The sequence below is a fragment of the Pseudonaja textilis genome, chromosome 10 (genome assembly GCF_049901715.1).
Source record: "Pseudonaja textilis isolate UNSWEBS1 chromosome 10, rPseTex1.2, whole genome shotgun sequence".
In the NCBI taxonomy this organism is placed as follows: domain Eukaryota; kingdom Metazoa; phylum Chordata; class Lepidosauria; order Squamata; family Elapidae; genus Pseudonaja; species Pseudonaja textilis.
The window spans coordinates 25,909,600-25,931,459 of NC_141999.1; the positions used below are offsets into that span (position 1 = coordinate 25,909,600).

The window sequence follows — 21,860 nt, forward strand, 5'->3', positions numbered from 1 at the left end:
CCTCCCCGGCCTCGGTCGGGGTCCCCCAGTCGCCCTGACCATGGGCCACCCTAGCATTGAGCCCCTCTGGGAGCGGCTGGCCATCCCTCCCAACCAGAGCTTTGACACACACAACACACACAACACACACACAACCCCCCCCCCACCCCAAAAAGGAAGGCTGAGATTTCCAGAGTACTAGAGAATTTATTTTACAAAAACTGATGGTTCTCTCCATCAGCAGCTTTAAGACAGAGCAGAATTAAATAATACAGATTTGATCTGCAAAGAACCTTATAAAATTAAAAACGAACACGTAATACAACCGATAGACATGAGAGCTGCAGGAGAGCATCGGGCCGACCGTCCCAGGCCAGACACCAGGTGGGGGGGGGGATCCTTAGGATGCAAATTCCAGTGAGGTCCCACTACAAAAATTTTTAAAAAAACAAACTAGAAAGGTTGCTGGGGTGGTGAGCCCAGGAGAAAGGGTGGGGGGGCTGGCACGGATCTCCCCATGACCCCACCCAGAGATGGGCTTCCCCGCACTGGGGGGCCAAGGGGGGACAGGAGCCCTCTGCCCACCTGTGGCATTAAGGCGAGAGTGGAAGGTGGGGAGGGAGGCCGCAGCCTGTTCCCTGAAACCCTGGCAGGTGGAAGGGGGTCAGGCTGACCCCTGGCAGGTCTGGACCAGAGTGGGCTTCGCATAGATTGTATGCTGGTTTTGCCACGTGAAGCATGTGCGGTCCAGGCCTCACCCGAGCAGGACACCCCCTTCGGGGGCCTGAGCATAGTGGAGACAACGACGCACCCGGCCCAGCCCAGCACAGGACTGGCACAAGGGCCAGGAGGGGCATCAGAGAGCCCTTGCGCTCCAGAGCAGGCACCCAGGAGGGCCCGGGGGGGGGTCCTTCCCCTGGGCCTCTATGGCTTTGTGCCAGCAGAGGGTCCCGGCCCTGCTGCCCATGGAGAGGGACCAAGGGTGCTGGATTCAGTCACATGCACAGAAATGCAACTGAAAAAGATTACAAACAGTACCATTGATACAAATATAGTGTTTTATAAAGAATGTAGACATTTAAACCTTTTCTTTAACCTTCCTGAGGCGCTCTGCGTTCCCTAGAAAATAATTTAGTTGTGAGAAAGTGCTCTGAGAAACTTGGCTGCCCTCTGGACACAGACCGGCCCTTGGGGGGGCTGGAGGGCCCCTCCTGTGTCGAGAGAGACCCTCCCTCCGGCCGAGGCCAGCGGGGGGCCGGGAGGGGGCGCAGGCGGCAAACTCTCCAAGGGGGCCCCAGGCAGGCGCTCACAGGTCCTCTTTGTCGAGGGCGCTGGAGAAGATGTGGGCGAACTTGCGCAGCTGCTCGTTGGCGCTCTGGGACTCCTCCTGCAGCCGCTGGTTGCTCTGCCGGAGCGTGGCCACTTCTGCCTGCAGCACCACCTTGTCCTGCTTCTCCTGCGGGGGCCGAGAAGGAGCGGGAGTCCCAGGCGGCCTCCCCAGCCTCCCCCTCCCCAGGCGGCCCCCAGCCTCCCCCTCCCCAGGCGGCCCCCAGCTCCTCACCTTCTGCAGGTCGCTGTGCAGCTGCTTCAACATGGCTTCCAGGTGGGAGACCTTGCCGCTCAGGTCCGCCGGCTGCTGGCTGCAAGGGCAGGCCGGAGAGGCTGTGACGCCAAGCCCGTCCGGGGCTCCTGCCAGGCCCCCCAGCCCTGGGGGGCTGAAACCCCAGGGAGGTGGGAGGAGGCTCGTCTGCAAGATGGGGTTCCAGCCCCACGCAGACTGACAGACTGACGGGCAGACCCTCGGGGGTGGGGCGGGAGTCCCCTTCCTTGAGGAACTTTTCCCAAAGATACACCCGCCCCCCCTCCCGCCCCCTACTCACCTTAAGACCGGAGCCGTGGGTGGCGCTGGCTGCCTCTCCAAGCTCAGGTGCCCAAGGCCGGGGCTGCCAGCCGGGGCCGCCTCGGGGCTCAACATGGCCTCATGGAGGGAGAAGAGGGAGACGGCTCTCTGCACTGGGGTGGGGGGGTGGGGGGGGGAGAGGGAAAACCTGTAGGCTGTCAGGCAAAAGCCCCCGCGGCCCCTGTGGCCCAAGTGCCACGCCAGTCTGGTGGCCGGTGGAAGAGGAGCCCCCACGCCCTGGAAGACCCTCTCTGGGGCAAGGGAAACCACCTGGAAGGCCACAGGGCATCCCCACTGGTGGTGGGAAGGGAAGGGGAGCCCTGTTTGGAGAGTCCATGGTGAAGGCGGCCCACCCCGCATCCCGGCAGGCCTCCTTGCTGATGGCTCCCATGGGCCCCAGGAGACTGCGACCCTGAGCTCAGAGAAGTAAGCCCAGCTGCCTCGCCCCTTGCCAGCTAGTCTGCCTTGCTAGGGAAAGCAGGCCCCGGCCAACGTCCCCAATTTGCCCAGAACGGAGGCCCAGCCGGCACGAAACCCGTGGGGGGAAAGCCCTGCTGGGAACCCCACCGTCCACCCTGGCACAGTGGCCAGTCTTGCCCCCTCTTCCTCCATCACCTACCTTTCGGCTGCCGGTAGTTGACTGGGCAGGAAGAGGAGGAAGCTCCTGAGCCCCCGTCTCTCCGCCATGACTTGGGGAGGCAGCCCCTCCCCTTTCCCAGCAAGCCCTTTCCCAGAAAGGCGGTGCCAGCCAAAGGCAGCTGCCAGAGAGGGAGGCGCCCGCCTGGGCCCAGGAAGAAGCGGAGCCGACCTGCAGGCTGCCCCGCACTTCCCTGCAGAAGAGGCGGGCAGGCGGGCAGGCACAAAAGCTGTGTCACTGCTGACAAGCAACGAGGCCCCAGCTCTGCCCTGCTGAAGTTGGGGGCAGCCAAGCGTCGGGTGGGCAAAGCGCTTTGTGGGGACCAGTTTCCCATCGCTCCGCCCGAAGGCTTTGCGAGGGCCTCCCCCCCGCCCCCCGGAATTTGAGGCTCCTCAGAGGCGGAGCTAGAGACCCCTGCGCCCCTTCCCGGACGGCTGCGTTGCACGCCTGGGCAGGGGAGGAAGGAGGCGGGAGCATCCCCTTACCTTCGTAGGCCTTCGCAGCACTGACCAAGCTTGACCACTCCAGGCCCGCGGCTGTGTCCGGCAGGGGCATCAGGGCAGGGTCAAGGCGCCGCAGGGGCTGGTCGCACACCTCGGTCAGGGAGAGCTCAGAGGCCGAGACGGTGGCTACAGAGGGAGGGAGAGGAGGCCGCGTCCCCCAGAGCCATCAGCCGAGCTGGGCAGGCGGCCCTGCCGGGGGAGGGGAAGATCCCCGAGGAGGCTGGGGCAAAGACGGGCTGCCCCCCTGCCCTGGCCCTGGCGGGGAGGACAGGGTCCCCATCGCCTGCCTGCCTGCCTGCCTGCCTGCGACCGACCCTGGGGACCCCCAGGCTCACCCTTCTCCAAGGAGCCCCCCCGGCCGCTGCTGGCCGGCCTCCGCCCAGGGAGGGTGCTGGTGAAGAGCATGTCGCTGGAAAGGGGCTGCTCAAAGCAGGCGCTGCTGGCAAAGGTGGGCTCTCGCCGGCCGCTGCACAGGCTTTCATCCGAGAGGGTCCGCTGGAGGGTCTTCTGGGGGGCCTGCGGGGAGAGCAGAGACCCTCTTCACAGACCCAGCCAGCCCGCAGCTCCCCAAGAGCCGAGCGGGATCCCCGGGAGGCCTCCAAGTGGGCGTCTCCTCTAGTGCCCAAAGGCTGCCAAGGCTGGGACCCCACGGAGGGACCCTCCCCTCCCCACCGGCTCACTCGGGCCCCAGAGCTCTGGTGGGGAACAGCCGGAGCCCTTTCCGCCCCTTCCATGGGGAGGAGGGCGGGGGGGGGACACGCACCAGCTGGTCCTCCTGCTCCAGCCCGGTGGGGTCCATGATGATCAGCTTCTTCAGGTCATCCTCAATGGTGGACTTGTGGGCCTTGCGTGGGGAGCGAAGGTCCCGCAGAGAAGCCCGCAGGCGAGGCTGCCCAAAGACATTCCTGGTGCTCACGTCAATTCCTCTGTGGGCAGAGGGGGGCTGTCAATCCCCCTCCTCAGTCTCCATCAGCCTTCACAACTCCCCCGACAAAGCAGCTGGCTAGGGCACCACCCAAAGCAAGGCTCGCTGCTGCCGTCTGCCAGCGCTCACTTCTGGGGCTCCTCGGGGCTCTTCTTCCACCCGGCCGGTTGGGGCCTGGCACTCCGGCCGCTCTGCTTGGAGGAGGCGGCGGCCTTGGACACAGAAGCGGAGAGCTGGGAGGAGCCCGCCTGGGGTCCGGGAGCCACCCGGGAGCCACCTGCAGGGGGCGTCTTGTAGACCTGGATGGGGTAGGTCCCCCTGGAGCCACCGGGGCTAAAAGAGAGACAGACAGTCTGCAGGTGGCTGGGCCCCAGCCGGCCATGCAGGGGCCACTGCCTCAGCAGCGCCTGGGCCATCCTCCTCACCCCCCCACTCCCGCTTGACCCTGGACACAAGGCAACTGCCTCTCTTTGGGGTGGGGAGGGAAGAGCCCACCCCACCCATCCTGGAACAATGGCAGGCCTGGCCCCGGGGCCCTCGCCCCCTCTCTGAAAACCAGGTCTCCTCTTGCAACACCCGCAGAGCCCCCCTCCCCCGGGGCCCAACAGGCCTGCACACCCACCACCCGTTCAAGGTCCGGGTTCTGTGGGGGGGCAGCTGCAGGATCCCTTACCTGGCCTGCCTGAAGGGCTCTGGGGCAATGCAGTTGCCCGCCCGGGCGGGGCCGCCCGTTCCTTTCCCGAAGGCCCTGGGGCAGTAATTCCAGCTCTGCCTGCCCAAATGGCCAGCGGGCCAGGCTGCCTCCGCCCTCTTGCTATGGCCTTCGGGGAGGGCAGGGCCAAAGAGGGGCGAGGACACAGGCACTCGGTTGCGCCGGATGGACGTGGCACCGCTGGCATCGATAGTGCTGTTGCTGGAGACCCCGCCCTTGGCCCAGAGCTCGGGCATGCTGTCGCCGGGGTCGGCTGGGTCATCACTGTGAGCACTGGAGGCGTTGCTGGAGAGCGTGTTGCTGCTGGACGTCTGCCCCTCGCCCTGCGGGGGGAGGGGGAGTCAGCCACCCAGCACGGGGGGAGGTACCCAGCAGGCAACCCCCAGGAGCCCAGGCTCACCTTGAGGGGCTGGTCTGGGGAGTCCTTGCCAGGCAGCTCCGCCTGGCCAGACCGCTTGTTCCCGGAAGCTGCGGAGAACCTGGAGGGCCCCGGCACGTGCCATAGCAGCTCTGGTGGGGCAAGGAGAAGGTCAGTGGGAGGCAATTCCTCCCCTGCCTTCCCAGAGCCCCGCCCCTTGGCTGGAGGGCTGGCCTGTGCCGTGGCTGCCCCCATCCTGGGTGAGGCTTCTGTCACCCACTGCCAGGCTGTAGGAGACAGCAACAGCAGCCGGCCCTTCTCAGAAGCCCCCGGGGCTGCCCTCGGCACAGGCTGCCTGCTGGCCCCAGGCTGGGAAGGACATCGGTGCCCAGGGGGGCCTGGCTGGGCTTCCCCTCCCTGAGGACTGGCCGCTTCAGCACAGAGGCCACTTCCGAAACCTCAGCCCAGGCACACACACACACACACACACACACACACACACACACACACCCCGTGCCCACCGGCCGTGCTCACCCAGCTTGGGCCTCTCCATGCTGCCCTCCTGGCTGGCCAGCCCTTCTCTGCCAGACGAAGAGCCTCCGTTTGGGGTCACCTCGGGGGGGCAGGGCGGCTCAAAAGGCCCCAGAGGCCGCAAGGGGACCACATACCTGTGCACAGAGCTGAAGCAAAGCAGGGCAGCTGAGAAGGGCACCAACCCAGCGGAAAAAGCACCAGCTGGCCCGCCTGTTAGCAACTACCAGGCCCAGAGGAGGGGAGGGCCAGGAGCGGAAGAAAGGAGCAGCTCCTCCTGCGCTCGGCTCCAGGGGCGGGCAAGGGAGGGGCATCTGGAAGGGGTGGATGGCCAGGCCGAAGGGCCAAGCCAGGCTCTCGGCTGGTGCGCTGGAGAGCCACCGGCGGCAGCCTAGAGCCCTCGGGCGTGTCCAGAAGGCCTCACAAGGGCCCTCCCTGGCACCCAGACGGACCAGGACAGCTGCCTTGCGCCACTCCACCATGCCTTTGGCCCGGCCTCCGCTGGTCATTTCCCCATGGCAGGCAGAGAGGGAGGCCCCCTCCCTCCCTCCTGTGAACAGCCTCTCCCGAGGGAGATTCGTGCAGGGTCAACGTTTGGAGCCAACAGATCCGTTGGCAGCCCAGAGAGGGTCCCTTCCCCTCCGAGCCCCTCTGCCTGCTACCTCCCCAGAGCAAACGGCTCCCACCCAAACAGCCGAGGGGACAAGGCTTCCCCAGCACCGGAAGGGCTTCAGCGCTCTGCATTTCTCGGTTTGCCCCTCTCCCTGGTGTGCGTGCAAGGCCTGGCCCAGCGCAGCCTCTGGCCGCTCCTTCAAAGCCAAGCCAAGCCCACCCACCCACCCCCAGCCCTGGAACTGGAGTGGGATACAAACTGCTACGCAGCACAGCAAGCCCCCCGCCCCCAACCAAAGAGAATCCGCAGGATGGAAACGCTGGCTGGGCAAGAGGGCCGGGACCGGGGCCTGGGCCTCCCTTGCCCCCACGTACTTGTCTGGGGAGGGCTTGTACCAGGCGAAGGACCCTCCCGAGGAGCCTGGAACGGAGAAGCTGCCTGAGGGCTGCCGGTATGACGGGGTCTTCTCTGTGCCGCTCTGGGAGGAGGAGATGACACGGGGGGTCTCTGGGAAGCTGGCAGGCCTAGAGAAGGAGAGAGAGCCCTGAAGGCCAGGAGCCAAGCCCAGGAGTCATGCAGGCCTCCTGCCGGGCCCTGGACCAGGCAGAGGCCGGATCCCTCAGGGGCCACAGCAGAGCACACGCCGCAAGGCTCCAAGTCCCCCAAGCCGCCCTGACGTGGAGCCTGCAGGCTAGCCCAGGGACACTGGCAGTCGCCCCAGCTCTCAGCGGGCATCGAGGCCTCCCTTCCTCCTCCTCACCTTTTGCCCTGCAGGGGCTGGGCCTGGCGGTAAGGGTTCAGGACGCTCTGCTTTGGGGTCCTGGTGAGGGACTGAGACTGGCCAGGCCCTGGCTGCTCAGCCCATTTGGGGGGCTGGGAGGAGCCATGGGTGGCAGAGCCACTCCACTGCCAGGCTGAGTTGCTGCGGTACGGAGGCCGGTAGCCCCCAGGCAGGCTTTCGGGTTCCCCCGGGCTCCATCGTACTCGTCTTCAGGGATTCGGCCCACCCTCTGGAAAGAGAGAGAGAGAGAGAGAGAGAGAGAGAGAGAGAGAGGGAGAGAGGAGACGTCTCTGCCTGCCCAGCCTCGCAGGGGCCAGGAGGTATGCAGGGAAGGTGCAGACATGGCCAGCCGGCTGGCCACCCACCCTCAGGACCTGCCCAGGGCCCTTGCCCGTGAGGCCCAATCCCAGGCCCCTCCTGGCTGCTTCAGGTGCCTGTCAGGGAGCCCAGCCGCTGCAATGCCTGGCAGGCGGGCATTGTTGCCCCCCCACCCCCAGCCCCTTGCTGAACCTTTGGCCAAGCAGGTGCCCAAAGGGGCCTCGTCTGCGGGAAGGGGAGGAGCCCCCCTTTCTCCGGTACCCTGTCCTGGTGGGCGGGAACGCAGCGTCTGCCGAGGTTTCCTGCACCGCTCACAACATGCAGCTCTTGGCAGGCGACGCCTCTCAGCTCCCAGCCTGGGAGACGCCTCAAAGCCTGGGGCAGCTTGGCAGGAAGGCACCCCAGGCCACCTCAAGCTTCCAGCCCCGCCCGGCCCCTCCCCAGGCCAGGCCTCGCCACCCACCCCCGACTCCAGGCAGGAAAAGAGCCACCGGACGTCACCCCCAGCCCAGCTGCCACGTGGGAGCCGTGCAGGATCCTGCCCTGCCTACCCTGAAGGTGACGGGGCTTCCTGCTGCCTCGACTTGCTTCGCAAACCACACCTGGAAAGCCAGGCAGGAAGCTGGGAGCTGGGTGGGGGCACCCCCTCCCCCTTCACTGTGCAGGTTTCCTCTGGACTCTCAGGGAGGCTCAAGAGAGCGGGGGAGGGGGAGCAGCGTGATAACTGGAGAGTCAGGAGGAAGCAGGGGAGGGCCGAGCCCCAACCCTTCCCCCTCCTCACGGCCTAACAGGTTTGAAGCCTGGAGGATGCCACCTCGGCCTCTGGGCTCGCCTCCCTCCACGGGCACTTAGCGGCTTCTTGGCCCGGATCCAAGGCAGTGGCACCGTGTCCTAAAAGGCAGCCCCAGACGGGCAGAGCAGCTGCACCCTGAGCCCCAGGGCACCCACAGCCCCTCTTTCCGACCTGAGGGGCCATTGGCCGGCCACCCTCTCTTTGGTTCCAGCAGCTTCCCGCTCTGAGCCAGAGTTTTGCCCAGCCAGCCCTGGCACCTGCCAGAAGGTCCGTTGCTGCCACCGGTTGCCGAAGCCAGTCACCCCAACCGATTCTTCCCCAGGGGTGCCCCTCTCAAAAGGCACCCTACTTCTCCCGGAGGGTCCCGGACCAAGCAGGGACAGCCACCCAAGAGGGGGATCGCAGCCCAAGAGAACCAACCCAGCAGAATAAAAGCCCCTCCCTGAGGAGCTCCAAACTCCCACCAAGACCAGGAGCCAGTTGGCCAGGACTGGGGGCGTGGCAGGGTGACCCCCCAGGACAGACCTCCTGCCCTACACAGGGCCACCTGCTGTACTGCACAGGCCACGGGGCCAGGTGGGCCCAGGTTATGCAGAGGCTCAGTTCTGCTGCCGGGGATTTCGCTTGTCTCTGGCTGAGCCAACAGGGCCCCTGTTGGCCCCTGGCTCCTCCCTCCTCTTGGGGGCCCCTGGCTCCTTCATCCTGCCTAGAAGCCCAGAAACTCACCTTCGTGGAACGCCGTCCTCGTGTGGCGGAATGACCACCACTTTCACGGTGACGGAGGTGCGCAGCCAGTCAATCATCTGGTCGTGGCTGAGGGTAACCACAGCCACCTTGCAGATCTCCACCAGCCGGCTGCCCTGCCGCAGCCCTGCCTGCCAGGCGAAGCCGTAGTCCTCCACCTCGGCCACCGTCCCGTCAAACTTCACGTGGAAGCCCAGCTGGCCCAGCCCATTCCTCCGCAGGGTCATCTCCACTGTCTCGGCACCAGAGGTCATGACCTGGGTGAAAGCACACAAGCCCAGCCGGGGTCAGAAGCGCCACTTCCCATCCAGAGTGGTGTGGGCATCTCACCCAATCGGTGGGCAGGGGCGCTACTGACCCTCAATCTCTGCACAATCTCTTTAACTTCTTCAGGATTATTTTCCGGGGCCCGGATAAAAATATGGTCCCCCCGTCCATAGAAAATTTTGAGGCTGCAGCTGTCCGGTGTCCAGCCGATCACGTCTGCGCAGAAGCAGTTGAAGACCACTTCCTTGGTGGCCAGGTCCAAGAGGGCCACAAATTCATTGGAGATGCCCAGCAGACACTCCATCTCCATGCCCTGAGAGTAATCCTGGGCCAGAACGCGCCACACGAGGGCCCCTGCGCTCTGCTGCTCAGCCCCAGCCCGGGCCCTCGTCTTCTCCCTCTTCTTAGAGGCCAGGGAGATCAGGTTGAACTTCCCCGTGGAGTCGATGGGGGTACTGGTGATGCTGTTCTCGGCCAAATCTTTCAGGTACTCGTGCCGCGTGCGCGTGGCCATGGCATGGAACTTGTCTGACTTGTGGGCAGCATTCTCGGCGTTGATCACCTTGGCAAGCAGGAAATCCCGGAAGACGTCCGACTTGTGGAAGGTGGCTGGACTGGGGATGGCCGGCCCAAAGGGGGGCACGTCTTTGGAGCGGGTCACTGCCACACTTGGGACATGGAAATGAGAACACAGGCCTGTGGCTGAGACTACACAGGCCGCTGCGAGGCGACTCCTCGGCCATCCCCTGTGGGCCAATCTCAGGGAGCAGGACCGAGGCCCACTTCCCCCCGCAGCCCTGCTCCTTCCCTGACCTCTGGAGAGCTGAGGGAGTCTCACTAGAGCCAGGAGGCTCTTCTCCGCAAGTGGCCACGCCCAAACTCTGCCCGGAGCCCCCTCCCCCCCCCGCCAGCCTTACCTGTAGCGGACGCTCTCCGTGCAGGGACTCTGGGCGCAGACGATGACGAAGACATGCTGGAAATGAGAGCGGACGTTCTGGGGGGTGAAGGGCAAGGCCCCCGGCTCCTGGAAGATGATGGTGACGATGTCGTTCCCAATGTGTCTCTTCCGCAGCAGCTGGGAGGGGAAGGCAGCACTTGAGGGCCGGGGAAGAAAGGCCCGGCCCAGCCAGAGGCTCAGGAGACCAGGACGAAACATGGGCCAGTGGGGTGGGGGGGGGGTCACTGGGCAAGAGAAAAGGGCCAAGGTCACTCAGTTGAGCCCCACCCCACGGTTCTGCCTGTGCCGTGTCACCCTCAAGGCCAGTCTCCCGGCTCCTCTGGGCCGGGCCCCCACCTGCCCTGCCCGGTACCTGCTGCCTGTTGTTGGGGGTGTAGGGGAGCATCGTGGAGACGTGGAACATGATCTCGTAGCCCTGGTAGGTCGTGTAGAGGGAGTGGGTGCCGGTGGAGTCCGCTGCAAGGGAAGCAGTGGGGGGAGGGGGACGACTCAGCAGGGGGGTGGGGTCCCTCCGAGGGCAGACACGGAGTCCTGCCCTGCCAGGCCCCCAACCCCCCTCGGCAAGGACCTACTTTTGGTGTCCAGCTGCGCGGCATATTTGCGGAAGCCCCTCAGGCAGACCTTCTCCCCCAGCAGGGCCAGGAACTCCTCAAAGGCTGGGCCAGCCTCCTCGTTGTTGTACATCTCCTCCTCTGAGCTCTGGCCGGCCTTGCAGTACAGGACGCCCACCTTATGTTTCCAGCAGAGCTGGAGGAGAGAGAGGCAGGGAGAGCCCCCTCAGAGCTGGCTGGGGCCCAAGCCCAGGGGGGATGCTTGGGAAGGGGGCTCTGGGAAAGAACGGGGCCTTCCTCGGCCACGGGCAAGAGGAGAAGCCTTCCACCCCCCACCCCACCCCCCGGTGGGCTTACTCCTTGCTCGTCCAGCTTCCGCAGCTGCTCAGAGACATGGGGCGCAGTCGGGGCCAGGCGCAGGCAGTGCGTGTTCAGCTGGGGGACCACGTGCTCCAACACGTCCTTCAGGGGGATGCCACGGACGGTGCCGTGCTTGGTGGTGGTGGGCGTGGCATCTTCTAGGATGGCACCGCGGAGGGTGGTCAACTACAGGGCCCAGAGAGAGAGGCAGGAATGACGCTCGGCCCAGCCCAAGGGCCCCCTGGACTCCCCTCTCCTGGCACGGCACAGCGGAGGGCTACCCAGGGGAGGGTCCTGCTTGGCCAGAGAGCATCCTCTTCCCCAGGAGCACCTTGTGCCCAGGGCCAGCGGGCCACGCCCTCTACACGGGGGCTGAGCGTGGGCTGGGGAGGCCTCAGGGAGGAGGGGCAGAGCCATCAAGCCAGACTCAGAAAATTCCTGGACAGACTTCCAGAACAGTGCTCTAGGCGGGAGAAAAGGGTCTCTAGAGGAAACCCCCAACCATCGGAGAGCTAGAAGGAGCCCCAGGATCGACCCTGCACTCTCCAGGACAAACGGCTTCATCTCTTCGCCTCACTGCCAGCCAGCAAAAGCCCAGAAGCTTCTTTGGTCTTCCAACAGGAAATGTGCAGGAGCAGGAAGAGTGCTGGCCCCACCCACTCGGAGACAAGGCCCCTTGGCCCTGGAAGGAACCCCTGACCCTAACCCCCCCATCCGAGATGCCACATGGAGACGGCAGCCCCTTTCACTACTTCAGACTGTTGGCCAGCGTCCAATGCACTCGGCCGCTGCCAATGGGACGCCTGGGGTTTTCAGGGGCCCCGAGCGACTCGGATTGCCCGTGGGAAGTTTAAGCTGCAGGGCCAAAGGGCCCTCAGCACCTCACAGGACCCACGCGGGGCTCAGCCTGGGCTTCCTTCCCTTTCAGCGGAGAAGTGCTGGACACAGCCGAAGTGCCTCCCCCCGAGAGAGGAACTGGCACTACCAGCTTCACTGCCACACCCCCTGCTGGCTCGGCCGGAGGGGCTTTACAAGTAGCCCGCTCCGGTTGGACAGAGTCTAAACCCCACAGGCTGTGCTTGCTTCCTCGTGGCAGCTCCGACCAGGAACTCCACCGCTAAGCAATATGTGGCATCGCATCGCTGGGCTGACTTGTGACAGAGTTCTAGGAGTCCTGGACGCGGATCCTTAGACAAGTCCCGTCCAATTGCGGCCTCCTGTGCTCACGCGATTGTCTCTCGTCACGTCCTGCCGGCTTCACCAGCGAGTTTGCTTGCCAGGAGGCAGCAGGGATGGCAGTTGCAGGGGCCCAGGAGGCTGCGATGGCCAAGCGCCCAAACCGCGATCTCGTGACTGTGGGATACCGCAGTCGCCACAACCACAAAGACCCACAAGCCCCCTCATTCAGGGCATTATATCTTCAAACCGTCGCTGAACAAGTGGATCTCTTGTATAGGATAAACCAGTCAGACCCCACCCTTTGAGGAGGGTCCATAGGGACGAGAAGGGTAGCAAGGATGGTCAGGATGAGGACAGAAGCTGCCTGCTGCAAAGAAGGGGGACCTCAGCCTGGCACGAAGCCCAAGAAGGGCCGGAAAGAGACCCACCGTCATTCCAGAAGGGAGCACGAGGGAGGACAGAGCTCCGCCAGGGATCCCAGCTGAACGTTGCAGGAAAAGGATGAAGACGACGAACTGCCTGCCAGCCCCGCCTCTTCCGAGAGGGTCAAGCTGGGGAGGCTTTGGTATGGAAGGGGGACTGGACGCCCTGGCCACGGGGATCCCTTTCCGTGGCGGGATCTGAAGCCTCAGGCAGGAGAGCCTCTCAGCCACATTCCCAGGGACCAACCGTCCGCCTGGCGTCCTGGCAGGACAGCAGCCGGGAGCAAGGGCACGTCTTGGGCCAGCTGGATGGGTCTCCTGCCCCTTGAGCCTCCCCGCACTAGGAGGGGGCGCATCTCCCAGCCAGTCTGGGAATTGACGGGGCTCAAAGCCCACTGAGATCTTTTTAAAACCCACCACATTCCAAACCCTGCAGCTTCTGCCTCTCCCAGCCCCGCTGAGCTGCAGGCCCTTCGGTGGCCCAAAGCCACAGCAACCTACCTCGCTGGTGCGAAAGATAATCCTGTACTGGTACTGAGGCCCGTAATCCCGATGGTCCTCCAGCTTCTCACGCCTGATGCTGACCGCCACAGGGCCCAGCTTCTCATCCACCCCAAAGTAGTTAAAATGTTCTGATGGGGGAGAGAGGAAGAGGGGGGAAAGCTGGCTGTTCATCCCGCCCATCCTGCCCTCAACGGCCCCGTACTTCCAGCCCTTCTTTACCAATCCTCGGCAGAGGGGCCCACCTCCCTGCTCAAAGGCTCCTCCTGCAAGGCTGAAACTTGGCTGCCCAGCTAAGCCAAGGAACAGCCAAAAGGCAAAAAGGGCATGAGGGGGAAGCGGGGGCTGCACAGGGAGGGAAAGGAGGAGGAGATGAACCCACCACTTTGGAATTCAGGGTTGCTGCCTCCATTCATGCTGGCATATCCTGGGATCAAGCCTCATCCTCAACTGCCCACCTCCTCAGGGGCCACTCACCCCCTAGTGCCCAAACGGCAACACCCCAAAGTGCCAACCTTTGCCAGAGAAGTAGTCCCAGTAGTACCGGGCACCCAGGTCCACGTGCTCAATGTTGTAGTGCTTCAACCGGCTGAGACTTTGCTGAAGCTCCTGCGGCGTCTCGAGCACAGAGATGCTGGCGTTTGTGCAGTAAGGGGCAGGGGCTGTCTCCACCAAGCCCCCCTCCCCACAGCCACCCATGGAGGCAGATGAAAAGCTAATGTTGCGCTCCCCCTCGCCTCCAATCTCATTGCGGAAGTGAGGGCAGCTGAGTAGCAGACTGTTGCTGTTGTTGTCCCCTGGATCGTGCTCCAGATTCTCCTTGGAGTTCAGGTCCTCAAGGCTGAAGAAGGTGCTGGGTGGATCCAGGCCAGCCAGGCCGCCGACGGCAGCAGCAGCTGAGCCTGCGGAGGCAGCCGAAGCCCCCGTGGTGGTGTTCCTCCGCTGAGCCACACAGACCCGCTTGGCCATCACCTCATTCAGGTCAAAGAGCAGGCTCTGGACGTCGTAGTGGGCCAGGCTCTTCGGGCACAGCCAGCCCCGGCCCACCTCCTCCCCCTCCCCCAGGGCCCTGCTGCCGTCTCCCTCTGCCCGGCCACTCCGCAGCTTCCGGAAGATGGAGTCCCCCCCCACCCCCCTCTGCCCCCCGGAGGCCCTTCTTGCGGGGCTTCTCCTTGGGGTGAAGGGGCAACCCCGGTTCTGGCCGGGCCTCTGCCTTGGCGTTCCTGGCGGTGTGCAAGGGATCCACCAGCCGCTGCCGCTGACTAGTCGCTGCCTTCCCACTCCGGAACTCCTTCAGCATCTCATAGAAGCTCTGCTCGGAGAGGCCCTGCGCATCGATGGAGGATGTGCTGCCGTACTCACGGAAGAGCGGGAGGCCACCGGCCAGCTCCACCGCGGCTTCCAGGTCGCACTCGCTCAGGGTGACCTCACTGTTGCTCCTGTTCCTCAGTGCCAGGAATGCCCTGCCGGGAGAGTGCGGCCACCCATCCTGGAACTCGGTGTCCTTGGACCTCCTCCAGGCCAGGCGCCGGGAAGGTCTCGGCCCCGAGGAGAAGGCGGCCTCCCTGGGTGGCTGCCCGTTCTGAAGCTCCCACAGCATGGGGCCCGGGGCCTCTGGGGCCTTGGCAGCACCGGAGGCAGCTGGATCCTTCAACCCTTCTCTTTTGGGGGGCCAGTCAGCAATCCGGGCCCGCACGCCCATTTTGGGCACAGCAGGGGTTGTGGTGGCCGGTCGCAAAGGGGAAGCATCATCCACATGTGGGGCGCAGCCATTCTGGGGCCAGGATCCTGAAGAGGGGTAATCGCCCCCTGTGTGGTCCAGGCCCCCCACGTCGCAGCTCTCAAGCACAGGCCGATACGCTGTCATAGTCTGGGCCTGGAACAAGGTGGGGGGCTCAGGGCAGCATTGCCCCCAGCCTCAAGGCCCAGTGCTGGAAGAGGACGAGAGCAGATGGGCTTCCGTTACTCCAGCCGTAGGAACCATCCTGAAAGAGAAGGCGAAACGGCGTGAGCCTTGGCGCTCTGGGGCAGAACGTGGGGCAGGCCCACACCGCTTTGGGGAACAGAGCCGGGGATCGCTCTTCCGCAGAAGCTGAAATACGGGAGTTGCAATGTGCTCCTCCGTGACAATGAGCACAGCCAAACTCCCCCAGACTGGTTTTATCCAGGGCAGCCCTCGCCCTGCTAAGCAACCAGAGGGAGGGGAGGGCTGGTTTGGCCTGGAGATTGTGGCGCACCAATTCCCCCTAAGTCTGGAGGCCAAAGGATGACCCGTGAATGTCCCAAGGCAGGCTGGGGACCGGCTGGGGGGCTGCTTTCCTTGGCCTGCGTGGAGCAAAGCATCGCGTGTTTGTGTGGGAGTGTTTCTGCGTGTCAGCTCTCCTTTCGGACTCATTTCTTCATTTAAAAGATCTGCACAGTCACCTTCTTTAATCACAACTCTGGAACATCCCACAACAACACAACTGCTATACTAGCAACTGTCAACTCATAAACTATTTCTATGGCCTTTTTAGAATTGCCCACAGAAAGGCACGGGGGGAGCAGTGGGGCAGCTTGGAAACCGAAAGTGCTTCCCAGAAATACTTTTCAAAGACAGTAACTAGGTGACTGAAGTTTCTGCCCTGCAAAAGTCTAACTGGAGAACATGGCTGATGATTCCTGGCGTTTTCTCCAGGATTGGAATACAGCAACGGTGGTCACTGTGTGCTCACCAGACGGAGGCAGCCCGGGGCTGCAGCTCGGTTTTCTCCACTGAGGAGGCCCTTGGAAGCCAGGCAGGAGGCAAAGGAACCTCCAGGGACCGGATCCAGGGCGGAATCCCGGAAGCAAAGCCCAAGGCACCCGCCGTCTCCCCTAGAGGCATCCCTAGCAAAAGGCTTGACCTGCTCCAGGCGTCAGGATCCTGGCCATCCATCCAATCCAGGGCTTCTTGCCTGACAAGGGGATCTAGGCAGAGTCCATGGTGGCCAGCAGGCCATTCCAGCTGCTTTCAGTCCAACCCCTTCCCAGAACCAGAGTTGCTCCCTGAGGGCAGAACCACAGGAGGACCCCTCCCCCCATCCTGGAGTGGGCAGTGAGGAGCCCCTGGTTGGCTCACTCAAACCCGGAAAGCATCGGCTCCTTTCACCAGCCGGTCCCGAGAGCTTCCGAGGGGGTCCTCGAAAGGAGCAGAGGGCAGAGAGAAGGGGCGGCACCAAGGCTGGCCTGAATCCATGCGTGGAGGGAAGCCAAACCCCCGAAGAGGCCTGGCCGGGCTGGGGAGAGGGAGCCATGCTGGACCCAACCTCCTCCCACCTCAACCTGAATTTGGGGTGGGAGGCACCAGAGCAGCAACATTCAAGGGCAGGAAGGATCGGAGTTGCAAACTGGCAGGCTGGCAGGCAGGCAGGCAGGCGCGTGGGCCGCTTCAGCTGCTTGGCGGGTCCCTGGCAGTGCACCCCACTCGTCACGAGTCCCAGGCAGGCTGACCTGGGGGGCCTTCTGTTCCTTCCCACCGATTCCTCTCCAGCACAGAACTTGCTGCTCTGAGTGGTGGGTTCTGCCACCTCCACCCGGCCCTGCCTGCCTGCCTGCCTCTCCCTGACCCACAGCACCCGGCCTCCAAGGAGGCCTGATACGCATGTTTAACTGATAGGCACCACTAGCCCTAAAGGTGGCAGACAAAGAGGAGGAGCTGCATCTCGCCAAACTCTCTAGCAATTGGTGCCCCCGGATCTCCTGCCAAGCAAGCCAAAGGCTGAGTCGGACAGAGTGAGGCCGTCGCCTTCTTGAAAGAGGACTCAGTGGGCATCTGGGCGTCTTCGGAGCAAGCCCAGGGAAGGAGTGGGTCCTGAGCCTTTCTCGTCTCTCCAGGCCAACCGCAAACGCCCGGACCTTCCAAAGCAGCCAGGCGGCCAATGTGCCAACATGAAGCCTCTTCAACAGACTCTGCCGCCCAGGAATCTAAGGGAACAGCTGCCCAGGGGGCAAAGAGAGCCCCACTTGGCTGGGGGATCCCCGATTGTGTCTCTGGAGGAGCAGGCAAGCCGAAGCCTCTGAGGGACCTGCGTCCAAGAAAGGGAGCCCGCTGGCCTGCCGGGCCTCTCCTCCTCCCAAGCAGCCAGGCCAAAGGTCCCAAGGCTGTCCTCAGGGCCCTGGGAGCAGCTCTTCCCTCCCACCGGTTGGGGCTGCTCCCTCCCTCCTCCCCACAAGACCCCACGTCCTCTTTGCTGGGAAGCAGCAGCAGCTTCCGGCCAGAGCCCAGTCACCCCGTTCCTCATGCTGGTGTTTGGGGGTGGGGAGGAGACTGCCCAGCCTGCTGCCCGCTTTTCTGGGGCAGAGCCAGTTACCAAATTCAAGGGGCAGATTTGCAGCAGCAAAGCGACTGCGGCTCCGAAGCCTCAGCGGGGGGGCACAGGCAGGCGAGGGATGGGGAGCCCTGCCCTTTTCCCAGGGTCCCCCAAATGCTGGCTACCCTGTCAGGCACGTCTCCAGCAGCCTTGCACCAGCTGGCCAAGAGAAGGCCGGCCCCTCGGTAGCCCTGCAGAGCCAACCTAACCACGGTCCCTGATCAGAATGAGGTCTTGGGGGGAGGGGCGGCTTTGGAAGTTGCATCACAGGCTTCCCCACCCCCCACCGATGGTTTCAAGGCAACCTGGCTGACGCTCGGCTCCTCCTGCTGGCTGCCTTTAGCCACTGCACGGGGCCTTCCTTCTGCTTCACCAGGGACCCTGCTGAGCGTGAGGTCACTACCTGGGCTGGGCCAGAGACTGCTCCCCCCCCCGCCCCCCAATTTCAGGGCTGCCGGAGTCTTTGCCGCCCAGCAGTTGGGGAAGCAGGTCAGCACCTCTGGGGTGACCAGAAGAAGCAAGGAAACCCTAGCAAAGAGCCTGGAGAGTCTCTGGGGATGCTCAGGAACTGGGGGCACTGAGCCGTCACGTCTGCTGCTCCGGAAAAGGCCCCCTTCAAGAGCTTGCTGGGGGTCCCCTGGCCACCTTCAACCAGAGGACGGGAGGGGGCTGTCAAAGGAGCACCTCACAGGGACCTGCACTTTATGCTCTCCTGGAAAAGGACGGGGGTCCCAAGCAGACCCCTGGCCCCCCTCTTCATGCCAGGTGCAAGCCGTGGAAGGACAGAAGGAGAGAGAGAGAGACATACACACACACAAAAGGAGGTACGGCGCCAATTGTAGTGTAGACCTGCCGGACAGGAGAAGAGTCTGCCCCCTCACCCCCCCACCCCCGGGAAGAGAAGGGCTCTCCCTGCGGAGCTCTTGGGGCTGCTGGGTTCCCTCGCAGGCGTTTCAGTGCTGGACTGGGGAGCGTCTCCCGTGCTTGGAAGAGCAGATCCTGGAGCCCTCAGAAGCAGGAGCTGCCCTCTCGGTTTTAAAGGCCAAGCAGATCTTATGATGGTCTACCAAGAGCCCACCACACCCTCAAGGGACAGCCCCCGTCCCCGAGAGGAATGACTTCTGGAGTTTCTGGGTTCGGGGATGCCCAGAGTTTGGCATAAGGGGAGCGACCACTTAAAGACCTGCATGCAGCCCCATAAAGAGACCCCCGCCCCCCGAGAGCAGGCATAACACAATTCTGCCCTCCTAAAATTTGTTTCCCTCCATCCGGGCACCACCAGCCTTCAGGCACAGCTCCAGCTCGCCCGCATATGGATGACCCCTACAGATGCCTCTCTATCTAAGCTGGCCTTCCTAATCTAGTTGGCTGCAGCAGTGAGCAAAAAAGGTCCCAGTCACGTTAGTTAGAGGATTACCGGGGAAGGACGGGGGGTATGGGGGGGCAGTAACAGGAAGCCCAAGAGTGAGCTTTGCAGGCGGGGCGGGGGTGCAGGTGTTGCTCTTGGTTAAGAATATGGTCATTGGGACCAGGAGGCACAACATCACGAGACACGACGACTCACTGGCGGCACCTGCCAGCTTCCCCCTTTTGCTTGTCAGAAGCTGAAAACTGCAAATAGCGACCACGTGCCCACAAAACGTGGCACCCAGTGCCCAAATCAAATCACGTGACTGCAAGGATGCTGCGACGGCCACCACTTCAAGGTTGGTTGTAACTTTGAATGGCTGCTGAACGAATGGCTGCTAACCAAGGACTGCCTGCGTGATGGAAGATCCAGTTGGGCCATTCTGAAGAACGTCCCACCTGCAAAGATCACTGCGCTGGGCGGAAGGAGCCCGGCCTCTCTTAGTGGAATCGGGCACAGAAAACGTTTGAAACCAATTGAATAAGCCTCTACGTTGGGGGTTTTAAGTGAGAGGTCCCGGCTACTGTTTTGCTCTCCAGACCAGCATCCTGTAAATTCGTCACCCTGTGAATTTTGCTACATTCTGCTGTAAAGATTTCCACCCGAACAGAAGGTGGAATTCACAAGAACCCAAAGTCTGAGCTGGAAACAGCTTGCAAAGCTCTTGGAAGCAAAGGCAACTGCGCTCCAGCAGGAACAGCCGACGCGTTTCCCGCAGACTTCAGCCCGAAAGAGGCTTCGTGCCACCTTCCCCACAAAAGCCTTGAGGAGGAGGAGGAGGAGGAGGAGGAGGAGGAAGAGGAGGAGGAGACCTTACCAGACTACGACTCTCGGCATCTCTCCACCTCCATCGCCAAAGAGAAGAGGAGTTCTTTCCTGTTAGCTTAAGTCACCCCGTCATTCTTCATACAACAGCTTCAAACGCCCCTCTGAAGGAACGGGGCAGAGAGGACCCCCCCACCCACCCGCCCTTATACATACACACAACCACAAGATCACAAATGGCTCAGAAAACCTCCTTGCAAATCTTCAGTGCCACGCGGGAAAAAGCCCTCCTTGTCCAGAGCTGCTTCCTGAAGACCACCAGGAGGGTCTCCGGTGCAGCAGGCAGGCGCAGAGACTGAGCAGGAAGGGGCAATGAGCATGGCTCCCATCAGCCCCGACCACAGGAGCTAAAATTCTCTCTCTCTCTCTCTCTCTCTCTCTCACACACACACACACACACACACACACACACATAATAATCTAATACCAGGGTACCTGCTCTCACCATGAGAACCAAGCGCCACTCCAGCCCACAGAACTCTGTGGTGGGGCAGAGAGGCCCTAACCCCAGAGGCCCTTCTTCCCCTGCAGTTCAGTGTCAGGACTGGGGGGATTCCAATGCAGGGCACAGGGCTCGGACCCTGAGCTCCCCCAGCCCTCCCTCCCCCCACCGGGGAGACTGCCCCAGAGGGTCGGGACGGTCTGCCCACCCCACTTCCAGGTGCCTGAGCAAGAATGCGGGCAAGGAGTGGCTATTTGTTTAAGGGAGCGATGGTTGCCTCAAAGTCAAACAGAAATCTCCCTCCGCCTTTGCCTTTATCAGGGCAGGCTTGCACTCATCAGGGACGTCCGACCACGTGATCCCTCCAGGGGCAGGCCCACTTTTCAGGTGCCACCTTGGAAGGACGCACCTGCTCCGTGTCCAAGAATGGCCTGGGAGGAAGCCTTGGCACTGCGGCCTTCTCAGGGACACCACTACAATACCCAGCTGAAAACCATGGCACCCTCTGGCTGCCCCTTTCGTCAAGCATGTGGCCCGAGAGGAGGACGCTGAGCCGGGTCTCAGAAGCAGCCCCTTTGCTCGCTGCCACGGTCCAAAGGCCCTGCCAGCGTCGGGCTCTGCTCCTGCCGAGTTGCTCTAAACGCCTAGGTGGGACCCAGAGATTGTCCAGGCCCAGGAATCTTCTGCTGGGCCAGTTTGGGAACAGAAACAGCCCAACCCGCTCTCCTTCCGGATGTCCCTGTGATGGGCAGGTGCCACCTACAACCTGCTACAACCTGCTGAAGGACACGAGCGGCCGCCCGTCCAGTTGACGTCCCAGACTGAAAGTGGCCAAAGAGGGTGGGATTCCCAGCTGAGGCACCTCCAGCAGGGAGACTTGGCAGGGCTGGCAGGAAAGGGAAGGGCTGGGCCTGAGACAGGGCGAGTGCCCCTTCTAATGGCCAAGGATCCCAACCTTCCTGGAAAGTTCCTTTCCCAGGTCAAAGGGACACAATGCAGCCCTCTAGCCCCGCAGCAACCCAAACGGTCGCTGGTCTAAAGCGTTTCTGACCAGCGTCCGGATGGTTAGGATCGGGCGCTGCAGCTCCCCCGCCGCCCACGGGGACCGGGGCCCCTCCCGCCAAGGGCTGGGCGCGGGGGGAGTCGGAAGCCGCGCCTGGGAACCAGCGGCAGACTGCAAACCGCCCCCCCTCGGCCTCTGCCCCGCACCCGCCCAGCCGGCCCGCTTCCCCGGCGCCCTACCTGGAGGCACCGCCGGCTGCCAATCCCTCCTGGCGACGCGCCAGGGCAGCAACCGGGGGGCGGGCAGCCCGCGGCGGCTTCTCACGCCAGGGGCGGCCGGAGCTCTTTCGGGAGCGGCCCAGGCTCGGCCCAGCAGCAGCGGCGCCCGGCCGCCCTCGCACCTGCCGCCGTGGCCAGGTGGCCCCTGCCCGGAGGGGCGGCCGCTGCTTCTTGGCCCCGCGCTCGTCTGCCCGGGACGCCATCCGCGGCCCGGGCCGCCCACCGAGCACGACGCCCCCTCGCCCGGCCCGCCGCAGCGGCGGCTTCCGGAGCACAATGGCGGCCGGGCAGGAGCCGCTTCCCCGGGCCGGCGGGGAGGTCGCCGCCGCCTGGACTCTGGCGCCAGGGAGGCCCGGCCGCCCCGTCCCCCCGCCAGGCGCCCCGCAGCCCCGCGCCGGAGACCCCCGGGCGGCCCGCGCGACCCGCGCCCTCCCCGCGCGCCGATCCCGCGGCCTCACCTGGCGCTCGGCGGCGGCGGCGGCGGCAGGCGCGGAGCACCCGGAAGGAGGGCGGGAGGCCCCGCCCCCGCCCCGCCTCCCCG

General features: G+C 63.8%; 1 protein-coding gene across 1 annotated transcript; it reads right to left on the bottom strand.

Annotated features, from left to right (window-relative positions):
* Positions 1–166: 166 nt before the first annotated feature.
* On the bottom strand, positions 167–21,824 carry SIPA1L3 (signal induced proliferation associated 1 like 3). The gene is given in 23 exon segments (XM_087939378.1): positions 167–1,435; positions 1,541–1,619; positions 1,860–1,992; positions 3,002–3,145; positions 3,355–3,535; positions 3,783–3,945; positions 4,074–4,277; positions 4,618–4,979; positions 5,057–5,166; positions 5,549–5,694; positions 6,533–6,682; positions 6,919–7,125; positions 7,127–7,168; positions 8,777–9,051; positions 9,153–9,729; positions 9,979–10,136; positions 10,372–10,475; positions 10,592–10,766; positions 10,928–11,116; positions 13,033–13,163; positions 13,548–14,163; positions 14,165–15,017; positions 21,778–21,824. Coding segments are annotated over 22 exon segments (5,031 nt in total). The 5' UTR covers positions 14,900–15,017; positions 21,778–21,824; the 3' UTR covers positions 167–1,285.
* Positions 21,825–21,860: the final 36 nt, after the last annotated feature.